Source organism: Grammomys surdaster, unplaced genomic scaffold (assembly GCF_004785775.1).
Source record: "Grammomys surdaster isolate TR1022 unplaced genomic scaffold, NIH_TR_1.0 136, whole genome shotgun sequence".
Classification (NCBI taxonomy): domain Eukaryota; kingdom Metazoa; phylum Chordata; class Mammalia; order Rodentia; family Muridae; genus Grammomys; species Grammomys surdaster.
This window is the reverse complement of record NW_021604594.1, coordinates 4,170,228-4,183,394: the sequence shown is the minus strand read 5'-3', so window position 1 is coordinate 4,183,394 and position 13,167 is coordinate 4,170,228. Positions and strand designations below refer to the sequence as shown.

Here is a 13,167-nt window from a genome sequence, read left to right as displayed (position 1 = left end):
TGCGCCACCACCGCCTGGCTCAATGTGTCCTTTTAAAATGACATTCATATAACTTCTAAAAAATTCCTGTCATTTTTTTTCTTATCAAGAGAGTAAGATACAATACACCTAAAACTGATTCAACACCATGACTCTAAAATCGTAGGATGAAATACTATGTATATAAACTATTTTAAAAATGTTTTTGAGCTGGGCCCGAGCCTAGAGCAGGTCACAGGCGGCAGCTCTGTACCCAACCCCAGAAAACCGAGAGAAAGAGAGACTCCCAGGAACTTGAACTCAGCCAGCGTCCCAGATGTATTGATGGTGTTCCATACAACTCTGTACTCAGCCTTAAATGACCATTGTATAACTACAATACTCAACTGTGTACAGAGCACTCCATCACTGCACAAAGTGCAAGAGTTCAATGCAGATCTAGAAACAATATGATTTCATGTTGATTATGTTTCCTCTATTTCCAATATCTACCTAATAAAGAATAGCTAAAATGTAATCACGTTTGTGGTACATTTGTCTTTTGCAACAAGATAGTTTCAGGCAATACATTTAGCTAGTTCTACTAGGCAGTGCTGACCTATTCCACATCCTCCATTGCTTTATTTAAGTGTGACATAACTCAGAGCTGAAAGGCGGCAGTGAGTTATGATTAATAGCAGGAACTCTTGAGGCTCAGCTGCTGATATTCAAATCCATTTTCCCACCCATATGAACTTAGACAACTTACTTAACATTTATTCACCTCAATTTCCTTATCAGCAAAATGACTATGATGTGAATTATCTGATCACCTCTTCACACTGATATTTATAAGGTGACTTTTATGCTATAAATATTCTATTTATGAAATACTAGCACAAAACTACATTAAAGAATAAGGTTATTTAAGCTCAAAAAAAAAAAGTTTTTGAGCCGGGCAGTGGTGGCACACGCCTTTAATCCCAGCACTTGGGAGGCAGAGGCAGGCAGATTTCTGAGTTTGAGGCCAGCCAGGTCTACAGAGTGACAGAGTGAGTTCCAGGACAGCCAAAGCTATACAGAGAAACCCTGTCTCAAAAAAAAAAAAAAAAGGTTTTTGAAATGTACTGCATGTATATGGGTTTTGCAATGTATATCTGTATATCACATGTGTGCAGTACCTGAGAAGGATAGAAAAGGTTACTGTTTCTCTTACAACTGCAGTTAGAGGTGATTGTGAGCTGCCACGTGGGTGCTGGGAATCAAATCTGGTCCTCAGAAAAAGTAGTTGATCCTCTTAACTGCTGAGCTCTCTCTCTCTCTAGCCTCATATGTAAATTTCTTTTTCTCTGAGTAGTTCTGGTTATCCTAAAACTCTCTCTATAGACCAGGCTGGCCTTGAACTCAGAGATCTGCCTGCCTCTGCCTCCCAAGTGCTAGGATTAAAGGCAAGCACCACCGATGCCTGGCTTGTATCTAAATTCTTTTTTTTTTTTTTCGAGACAGGGTTTCTCTGTATAGCCCTGGCTGTCCTGGAACTCACTCTGTAGACCAGGCTGGCCTGGAACTCAGAAATCCACCTGCCTCTGCCTCCCAAGTGCTGGGATTAAAGGCGTGCGCCACCACTGCCCGGCGTATCTAAATTCTTAATGCATTATCATGTACCTAAATTCTTTTGATGAAGTGACTGGTTCGATTTTTATAACAACTGCTACTTTAAGACTATTTTAGCCAAAAAGAAAAGTGAGAGGCAATAAGTTATTTAAGTCAATTATACAATATTTCAGAGTATACTGCTAGACCTGAGAATACTGCCCTATACCTTTTACTACCTCTAAATACTACACTCAATTTAATAACTATAATTCAACTTAATAACTATAATCAATACATTCCTGAGTCTTTACATGATTGTGAATCTGAAACAGCTAACTCAAAAGATAAATAAACATAGTTTTTCATAATGCATTCTAATGTTTACCCTAAAACTAAGTTATCCCTTTAATTCCCTATGGGTAAACAATTCCTCATGTGTACTGTTGCACATCTAAAAAACAGCTCTTGCTGGGCAGTAGTGGCACAGGACTTTAATTCCAGCACTCAGGAGGCAAGTGCAGATGGATCTCTGTGGGTTCGAGGCCAACCTGGCTTACAGAGCTAGTTTCAGAACAGCCAGGGCTACACAAAGAAACCTATCTCCAAAAACCCAGAAACAAACAAACAAACAAACAAACAAAACAATCAAACAACAACAATAAAAGAGCTCTTACCTTGCTATGGGGTACAAATTCTTCCATCATCTTTTTTAAAGGGTTTTCATAGTCCACAATCATCTGACCAAGGCGTGGATATTCTCGGTCACTTAAAATACACACATCAAATTCAAATGAGTTGTAAGGCTCTGAGAAGTTCAGAAGCATTCTGTGTGATGTCTGCCTACCTTGCTCCATGGGTCATTTCATGTGCATAATTGTACAGTCCAATGATTGCTTTCCTTTCTTCAATCCGGGACAGCAGTATCATTAATGTTGTATAGGTTACAGTCAAGTCTAAGTAGTTCTTTGTTAAATCAAAGTTCACAGTCTAAAAAACAAAATCAAGTTTGTTTCCTTCTTTCCAGACTCTGAAACATATAAAACTCTGCATACTTTGTTTATCCCCAATAATGGGTTTCTAATTTTTTTTCTAAAGCTGTAAAATTTGGGAATTTCAGAAAAAAGGAAAAGGACTTTGGCTACTATATTTAAGCCGGGAATAACTGAAAGGAAGAAAACCAAAGAAGCATTGATACCCATCTTACCAAAGCAAAAAGCAGTATCTAAAGTTTTACTATTAACTAAATGGATACATTTCTCACCTTGACTTCTTATATCTATACAATGTCATACAAAGGAAACTCTCTCGAGTATGACTTTAAAGGAAAATATTGTCCAGTGTTTATAGTTAGGTACATTAAGATAAAAAACTAAAATTAACAGCTATTTTACAACACACAAAAATATATGCTGATATATGCCTTTTTACTTTTAAAAAAAGTTATTCAGCAAGCCAAATAAACAATGTTAAAACTTTATACTGCTACTTCTAAAAGAAAATGACTTTTCTTTCTCTAAAGAAAGCAATTGGTTCCCTGAGTTCTTTGGGAAGAGAGAATTAGGAAATTTTCCCAAAAAATGGTACTCACAATGTCAAAGAAGACTTGGCAAACATCAATGGTATTCAGCAAGTCACAGACGTGGTCCTGAAAAGAAAAGCTTAACTCAGCGGAGGAAGTGCTGAGGACAAAAGCCAGGATTCTGCATGCTTAGCAAGCATTCATCTTCAGCACTGAATAAATAACTTTTAATTCAGAGAACACAAATGGATAAAGTATACTTTAGACTTTGGTTCTGAAATTCTTCTTTTACCACATAATTAACAAAGCAATTTATGCAATTAGCAAATTGTAAATCAATTTTTGTAATCTTAAAGTTTACATATTAATAAAATACATACCTTAAATTCCATAACATCTACAAATGTAAAGTAATATAATGCCAGATTTTTCAGAATCTCTGATTTTTCTTTCTGTAGCTGTGCAAGCTGTTGCTGTAAAAAAAAAAAATGAGAGTTTATTTTCAGACAGAAGTATAAGTTCCATTGTATACTATCGTTTGTATGATTGCTATATGGAAGCACAAGTTTTTCGACTTCTAAATGATTAAGGTTTTTTCAAACCCAATCACTTGAGAGAGCAACTGCTCAAGCAGCTTACAGTGGGAGGCCATAAAACAGACTGAGGCGGATTAGTACCAAACTGCACTACAGCGGAAAACTGAAAAATGTTAGAGGAGAGAATACATCAAATGAACTCTTTTAAAAAACTTAAAAACAAATCATGACTATGTTCACTAGAAGTAGGAGAAAAGAAGATGAAAAACAGCTTACACTACAAAAAACAATATGCTAGATAGATTTGGAACTTACCAAAAAGAACATCCAGGCAAAGCCACGTTACGCATGCAAAATAAAATGTAGATACAAACATAAAATACAGTAACGGTTTCCTGATCAGACCCACAGAACACAATAATATATCAAACAAAAGAAAAAAAATCACAAGAACAAAAAAGAAATGAAACAAAGCAAGACTAGAGTTTAGACATGAGTGAAGGAAATATGAAAAAAAGGTATTCCGTTCAGTTAAATTACTGAACTTACAAACACTGTCTTTTATTAAAATCAATGATTACCATCATTTTTGGAAGACTAGTCCTTTCTGATGCTTATTTAACAAGGTGCCCAGGATTCCAGGGAACCATCCAGATCCTGGATTGTGTCTGCATATTTTCTAATGAACATCAGTTAAGGCCTCAGTAGAAAGGTGGGCTCTCTGGCTCACCTCAGGCCTGCTGAGTAAGACCTAAGGCCTCTTAAACAACATAGCCCAGGTGATCTAAATACACATGAAGGGTCTGAGAAGCACTCAGGATATGAGAACACTAGAAAATACAAGAAAGCATTTAAAAGTACCCAACATGCTGCCAGAGTCCACACAATTTTGAGGTCCTCATAAGGTCATATATACTTACATGTGAGCATTGGAAAAGAGGTGCCTGCCTATACGCGACTATAATGAGCTCTTTTGTTAAATCAGAACATTTACAAATGTGAGCCTAACATCAGGAGAAGGTTCTTCAGGAAAAGCAAACTGAAAACAGCAAGCAGTCTGGCACACCTCCCTGAATGCCTCTGAGTAAGGAACTTAAAGAAGGAATTCTGTCTGGAAAGCAGAAGAACTACAATCTCATTTCTCCCCATAAATGTGGGAGAAGTTAAGTATGCACATGCAGGGATGTGTGTGCAGCTTCCTCTGAGAATAATCAACTATTTTATATAATATATCAGTTTTAACACAATTCCCTGTTTCTCCTCTGTGTTATTAATCACTACTATTCCAGAATTATCAGTGAACAACTACTTAAACATGATCCCTTGTCCTCGGATTATACCTATACCTTGCTCAATAATTTTATTAAACACTTCTGACTGATTATCATGATTCTTTTCTGGCATTTAGTTCTATAAATTTGAGTCCCAATATTCAAGAGGAAAAAGTAGGCTCAGAAAATAAGATATGATCCACGTGGAAGTACACATCTTTAATCCAGCACTTGGCAGGCAGAGACAGGCAGAGACAGGCAGAGACAGGCAGATCATGAGTTTGAGGCTAGCCTGGTCTACAAATCAAGTTCCAAGACAGCCAAGGCTATTATACAGAAAAACCCTGTTTCCCCCACTCCAACCCTAAAAAATATAAAAAGCATGATGGCATCTGCCTTTAATCCCAGCACTCAGAGGCAGAGGCATCTCTGTAAGTTCGAGGCCAGCCTGGTCTATATATTGAGTTCCAGGACAGTGAAATCTATATAGATTCCCAAAAAACAAACAAACAAGACAGTATGAGGAAAATAATATGGTTACTATGTGACATCTTAATCCTAACGAATTTCAACGGCACTAAGGTAATCATGAACAGTGCTTTCCTTGCCCTCAGCATCCTAGTTTGCAGTTAATGACCATCACACCCTTATAAACACCAACGATCTTTTACACAGACCTTCATTTCATATAGCAAGAATGTAACGTTTATAAGAGGATGTGCTAACTACAAAAACCAAAACAAATGTTGCAAAGTTAAACACTTAGTACCATCCAAGATCAGAAATCTCAATTTCTTCTCAAATGTATTCTATTCTTGCCTGCTATTTCCCTTGTCAATAATAAAATCCCCTTAGTCTAAATTTCTCCTTTAACTGTATCAGCTACAGGGACTACGTGGCAAGTTCCACATGAGTTTTTAATGCTCTCTACAGTCTGGTCCCTTTCTTTTTCCAGACTCATCCCCACTACGTTCATCCGTAGACTACAACAAACAAACTGCCATTTTCTATGCGAAGTTCATGATTTCTTTGTTTCCCTACAGGGGTATCAAAATCTCACCACTTACATCCAAATCCCAGTACTCTAAACACTCAGCTTAAATACTAACCCCATTTTCAGGAACCATCCTTGACTAACTCCCTCCTGACGGCAGCCAGTGTTTTCTAGTCCAGCTTGTCACTGCCATCTCCTACAGCACAGACAGTGTAGAAGACTCAGGGTGTTATTCTATCTAGTACTTAACAACTCTGAAGTACAAGTTAAGCATCCAATCCAAATGTATTATTAAATAAAGGATCATAATACAGACTATCAGCGGACATTATTTGGGAAGAAATGCTCTTAGAAAGTCCCTCTCCAACTGTGATACAAAAAGGGTAAGTAACTTAAAGTCTAGCACTTAAGTAAGTAAGTAAGTAAGTAAGTAACTTAAAGTCTAGTCTCAAAGTCTAGCCCTTCCATCATCACTGGGGAACACATTTATACAATTACCCAAAGCAATGGATAAACTGGCACATGACCACACTGACTAGTGGCCAACACCTAGAAACTACACATTACATGTCAGGAGACTAATCATGGAGGCTACAGACCACCTCTCCAAATAAGCAAAACGAAATTATTTTGTAAGTAATCCTAACACCATTGATAGTACTTGCAGTAAACAAATATTTGCTGAGTATGCATTGTGTGTCTGACATTATTCCTAACATTTTATAAAGATCACACAATTTCTACCTAATAGTAAAAATTATGTTCCATATTCTAGTGAAAATAAGCTTCATAAAACTATGCATGAGAGATGTCAACTATTACAATTCTCAGGCTTTAACTACAAGGAAAAAAAGGAAAGAACAGTATTTTTCAAAGTGAATGACACACCTAAAAACCATTAATGACAGGTTCAAACTCAGATGATTTAAAATATACATAGGTAATAATTACTGATAATGTTGTACGGCAGAACATTAGAGAGGCAGTATTTTGAAAACCATGTATTCAACAATTTTAAAGCATGATCCTATAATATATGAAAATATTTTAGCAAAACATTTCTATAATTGTTTACATTTTCTGGCTTGAAGCCTTTATTCTTAACATTAAAATAAGATATGCAAAAACTGAAGAAAATAAGTCATACCTTAAGTCAGGGAAATTGTGCACCTTTAAACTGAAATATTTTATTGATTAATCTTGCTTACTTCAATTAATAAGATTTTTTAGAAAGACAAAATTAAATGGAATTGAAATTTAGCATTTCCTACTTTTTGTTTTGTTCTAAGAAAGGCAAATTACTGAAGGAACTAACACTTAGCAGGGCTAACTCACTAATCTCTAACAAAAGAAACATGGCTACAGGGTTCAGTATAGTTATCATGCTCACTTCAGCAGCACATATGCTAAAATGGAACGATACAGAGATTAGCATGACCCCTGCACAAGGATGATATACAAATTCAGAAGCACTCTATAATTTTTAACATGGTTTTGTTTTTCCTTACTGCTACTTAAAATTCCACTGTGTGCATGCACCAAATTTTTACATTCATTGAACTATGAATGGGCATCTAGGTTGATTCCACTTCTCTGTTATTGTGAATAATGCAAGAGTAAAAAGACTGACGTGCAGGTGTCACTGTAGTAGGATACGGTGTCCACTGCGTATCTGCCTGAGTAGTAGAGCTGGACCCACAGCAATTCTCCTTGAGCGTTCTGAGGACCCTCCCCACTGAATTCCACAGTGGCCGAGCCATCTCACCTTCCCATCGACAGTAAGTTGCTTTCTCCGCATCCTTGCCAGCATTTCTTCTCCTTTGTTTCCTTTTTAAAAACTCATTATTTCCCTTTCTTCCCTTCCTTTCTTCATGCTTTTTCTTTCCACACATATACAGTGCATTTAAGAGAGCATGAGAGTGGGGAGAAGTTCTGTGAAGCACTGTGTCCCGAGCATTCCATGGCCATTGCACTCACCAACTCATTTTCTTTCTTAATGAGAGCCATCCTGACATGGTTAAGATCAAATCTCAAGGTAGCTTTTTTGATGTCAGTAGGTCTTCTAAGATGAAATGGCATCTAAAAGTAGTTTTAATTTACATTTCTCTGATGGCTAAAAATATTGAACACTTAAAAAACTAATTATTTGTGGTTCTTTTGAGAACTGTTTAGTTCATTAACTGAAGTGGAAAATTTCTGGCTTCTTTGGAAACTCAGTTATGTCAAATGTTTTGCTGAAGCAGACATAGGTGAAAGAGTGATTTGCTGAAGCAGGCATGTGAGAAGATGGGTGATGTTCAGAAAGAATATAAATGTGACTCCACAGGTAGAGGGAGGAGGCTCTGGCACTGGTTCCCCTTGCACCACATTGCTGAGCTTCGTTTGTTGTGACTTGGTAGAGAACTTCTCGTGATATTCCGGTGGCTTTTTGCAGCTTCTCAGACTCAGGCTGACTGGCAGAGCCTCAGCGTTTCTTCTGGATCAAAGTGCTTTGTGGATTTGTGAGTGGTGTTGGAGTTTTCTAAAGGATTGGATTGCTGACAACAAAGATTTGAATAGCCCCAAAGAACTATTTCTAAACAGGTCCACACGCCCCATTTCCTATTAGCCTTTTCCACCCACCGCTGGGTGGTGGGCTAGAAGGCAGGTTGAAGCACTTAAGAACCCTTATTAAAGTAGGTTTTAAAAAAATCCAACTCAAGAATTAACCAATTACTGATTGGAAGATTTTTGATGGCTTTTTAATGAAATTCTTTATATTAATCCCCATATGAACCATAGCTGCCAAAGATTATCTACCATTTTGCAGCTTGTCTCTTCACTCTGCTCTTCAATTTTGTGAAGTCAAATTTGGAATTTCTCGGGTTATTTCCTGTACTACTCAGTTCCTTTCAGAAGGTTCCTGTCCATACCTATACTTTTTTCTTGTATATTATCATTTAATTCAGTTTCCTATTTTGATGAGCCAGAGAATTAGAGCAATTTAAACATGTAATGCCAAAGTACATATTTCACAGGCAGCTTTATGGACATAGATATAGCTCGTTGGTAGAATAATTGCCTAACATGTGCTGGTCACTGAGCTCAACACCTGACACAAGAATGAACACAGGAAAGACTGCAGGAAGAAAGAAGGAAGAAAGGTAGTTGGAAGGAGAGAAAGAAGAAATGGAGGAGAGGAAGAGCGATACAGAGTGACAAGAAAAGAAAGAAAAATGATAGCATCAACTGTATACTATTGTGTTCGTATCAGACATCATAGGAGAAGCTGAACAACAACAACAAAAAAAAACCCTATGAGCAAAGCCTTTAAATGAGGCATCAATTATACTGAGGGATGAACATTCACAGACGTAAGACACTCTCATGCTTGTTGCTGAAGGTAAATGATACAGTTTAAAGTCAGTTCCACAACTATTCTCAGGAGAAGTCAAATATGGTGGGGAAACTACAGTTCCACATTTGCTTGAAGCCACAATGACTCACCAACTGGTAATCAGAGTCCTGAGGACAGTGAGACTGGTGGATTAAGTTAAAGATGGCCTAGAAGTGAGGTCACCCACGGATTATCTGGGGTATATATTCACAGGAGAAAATGATAGTTCCTTCATTGGCAAGTCAAAAATCAAAAAGCCTACAGTAAGAAAATATACATTTGCCAACCTGGCCATAATCTAAGATCACGCTCATCGACAGTAACTGAGTTAAGGCATGACTACAGATTCTATTGTTGAGCTGCTTCTCCTGCTTTCCTCAATGACTGATGCACTTTCTAAGCCTCTTTGGTTCTCAGCTTACCCCTAGCCTGAGTTCTAGATTTGTGGCCTGAGTACTACAATTTGTTGCTCAGTGCATTTCTAATGGGCCTCTCAAGTCTAACACGTGAAGTTGTTATATACAAACTCCCCTGCATCCATACTTCTTTTGATTCCTTACCCCAGTAAATATTGATTGTTTAAAACCGTCAGGTCTTCTTTCTTGCTGTCATTTAAAGATAATACTATTGCCTGAGTTATTTTTCACTATACTGAAATTCTTTTAGTTTCTCAGAATTCAAGTTCAATTAAAAAATAACATTCCATCAAGTTCCCATTAAATAAATACACTCATACTGAAGTACAATGTCACAATATGTATAATATTGTATATCACACTCATTCCTTTAAACCAAGGTTTTATTGTTGGCTCTTATCTCCTAGGCATCAGAGATTCAACAAGTAGAGACAGATGTCCACAGAGACAGATGTGCGAGATATGACAAATATTGGTTCGGAATGGAAGAAATAGCAAGTGGAGAAAACGAGGAAACATGAAAATCAATGTTTGGTTTATGATAGACGGAACTTGTCTCAACAGAAAACATATACTTGAATGGAAAGCTCATGAAATTGTGTAGTGTTGAAAACAAGCCCAAAATAACCAGCTTGACGTTTTTATAAAAGTCAAAGGAGACTATAAAGACTCTAGTTTAAGTAACCATGGCTCAAGGCAGGGAATACAACAGAAAGAAATAAAAGAATAGTGCTCAGTGTTGGTCTGCATTCAGCTTGGAACTGTTCAAAAGCTAGCAGAAATTCAAATAACAGACAGTAGCATGTTGTTTCATCAAAACAAGCATGGGATGGGGGGGATTTAGAAATTTACTACATAAAGCAGGGAGTTAGATGTAATATAAACAATGGCTACCCCTTTTAAAGTCATTTGCCAGACTGTGTTAAATGCTTTAAGGCATATTAAATTGCTCCTTCAGACAGAGACGGTTTTCACTTTAGACATAAGAAAAATGATGCCTTCAGATACCAAATGATTTGCCTAAAATCTCTGAACTAGTACTGACCTACAATTCTGACACTGAAGTCCACCCTCTAACCACTATACTACTCGCATAACGGACGCCATGGCAAAACTAGGAATGCCCCATAGACTGGCTAAAAAGGAACTTAAACGTCTTCATGTTTTCCTTCTAATTCCTTCCTACAGCAGGCATATCAAGGGTACTCCTACAGCTATCCCAGTACTGCTACCATGCCCACTAGACACATTGTTTTTAACCTCTCTTTTTACTTATTTGCATTTCATGTGCCTGTATGTTGGTGTTTTGCATGCATGTATGTCTGTGTGAGGGTTTCAGATCCTCTGGAACTGGAGTTTCAGACAGTTGTGAGCTGCCATGTGGTTGGTTGCTAGGAATTAAATCCAAGCCCTTTGGAAGAGCACCCTGTGCTCTGAACTAATAATCATCTTTCCTGCTCCTAGATACATTTTTTCTTTTTTTGTGGGGGGGGGGGTTCGAGACAGGGTTTCTCTGTGTAGTCCTGCCTGTCCTGGAACTCACTCTGTAGCCAGGCTGGTCTCGAACTCAGAAATCCACCTGCCTCTGCCTCCCAAGTGCTGGGACTAAAGGCGTGCACCACTACTGCCCGGCTAGACACGTTTTTAGAGCTGGGAATCTTATTCTTTTAAGGTTACTTTCAGGAACCATACAGCATCCTTAATGAGAGTTGAATTAGCTTTATTTTTAAAAGCACTGGGATTTTTTAGCTTTAAAAGATTTTGGGTTCTGATATAAGTCTAAGGAAACATTTAATACAAGTGAAAGTCAGTTAACATGTACGAAATAGGCTTGTTCTTTAACTGCGTATTTGATATTCTCTGTTGTCAGGCACCAGGAACAAAGATGGTATTTTCTAAACAGTGATGTTATACAACTGAATCTACTTTATTGCTGGTTTTATCTCTCCTTGAATAGCTGTAAACTACTTAAACAGAAAATGATTGTTGCGTAGCCTCTTGTAATATTGTGCTCCCTAAAGACAAGTAATATCCATAACTTCAAATAGTTTTGGTTGAATAATACATGATCTTCAAAGTCTTATGACAACGGACTGTGTTCTGGTACAGAATCCCTCCATCACCTTTGCTGCCCTCTACTCACCAACAATACAGTTATTCTTAGAGCCCCTAAGATAGATAGATAGATAGATAGATAGATAGATAGATAGATAGATAGATAGATAGATAGATATGGCAGTGATTAATATTTTCCAATTTCTTGGGAAATTAAAATCAAGACATTACACTCAAGCACACAATAGGGAAATTTTGTAACGACAGAGTGATTTTACATTTGCTGGTTTGTATTTTGGCTTGGAACTTGCTGTAACTGAGGATGAACTTGAATTCCTGATCTTCCTGCCTCCACCTCCTAGGTACAGGAATTACAGGGTAATATTTTTCTTTTTTTTAAATGACAAACTGGATTTTAGATGTTATTTAAAGGGGAAAAATGAAAAAAAATTAAGTTAAAATTATTTGAAAAAATAGTAAGATTTTTTTTGTTTGTTTATTTTTGTTTTTCAAGACAAGGTTTCTCTGTGTAGCCCTGGCTGTCCTGGAACTCACTTTGTAGACCAGGCTGGACTCGAACTCAGAAATCTGCCTGCCTCTGCCTCCCAAATGCTGGGATTAAAGGCGTGCGCCACCACTGCCCAGCCAAGAATTTTTAAGTACACATCTGGACAATGTGGGGATTTAATTTTTTTCCTATAAAAAGTAATACTGTTTTTAAAAGGGTTTTACTGATTTCCTTGTATTGTATCATAACAGAGCTTCAGACATCTAGGAAAAACATGGACATCTTCACAGTTGAACTTTGAAGATAATGGAAATTCAGTAATTTGGACAGTCTGAAATTAAATGCAATCTACCAAAATGCACAGCTCAGCACATACAGAGACAAAATAAGTGGCACCTATAATTATAAAACTAGTATGTTATCATTATAACAACATTGCATTCCATCAGCATATGTTGAAGCATGTAAGGCATTTGATTCAACATCTTAATAGGGGTGAGATGTTCAGTTTTTCCCCCTAAATCCAGAACTAAATATACAATTAATGCCCACAAAGGGGCCTGAACAGGAATAAAACTGAGAACAATGGGGAAGCATCACACACCAATCCTGCAGCCAACAGCAATGCCCTCTTTGATACATTCAAAGTCAGGTGTTCATGGCTTCCAACAGAATTAAAATCCTTGGAGATGAGGCCAGTTGCTAAAGAAGGAACTAAAACCAGAAACATTTTTAGCTACAATGTTGATAGAGTAACTTTTTCTTAAAAGAATCTATTTTAGAAACTCAAAAAAAATTGTTGATTTTCACTAAAACACTCTTTATTCTTGAGTTCCTTTTCTTAAATGAAAGATAAGTACTATTTGTAAGGCATGAAGCAAACTGGAACTAGTGCCAATCCTGGGGCAAGCCATAAGCACGTTCTGTGGCAGAAGAAG

At 37.3% G+C, this 13,167-nt stretch overlaps 1 protein-coding gene and 1 non-coding gene across 2 annotated transcripts in view; one reads left to right on the top strand and one right to left on the bottom strand.

Annotated features, from left to right (window-relative positions):
* The window catches only part of Nckap1 (NCK associated protein 1), a 79,988-nt gene that overhangs the window by 51,097 nt on the left and 15,724 nt on the right, over positions 1-13,167 (bottom strand). The window contains exons 3-6 of the mRNA XM_028762873.1: positions 3,454-3,546; positions 3,143-3,199; positions 2,399-2,541; positions 2,229-2,319 (exon numbers count right to left, since the gene is read on the bottom strand). Of these exons, the coding sequence (XP_028618706.1) occupies positions 2,229-2,319; positions 2,399-2,541; positions 3,143-3,199; positions 3,454-3,546 (384 nt within the window). The remainder of the gene's footprint in view (positions 1-2,228; positions 2,320-2,398; positions 2,542-3,142; positions 3,200-3,453; positions 3,547-13,167) is intronic.
* LOC114617481 lies at positions 7,257-7,358 on the top strand. Its single transcript, XR_003710799.1, has one exon. It is a non-coding gene; the product is annotated as a U6 spliceosomal RNA (small nuclear RNA).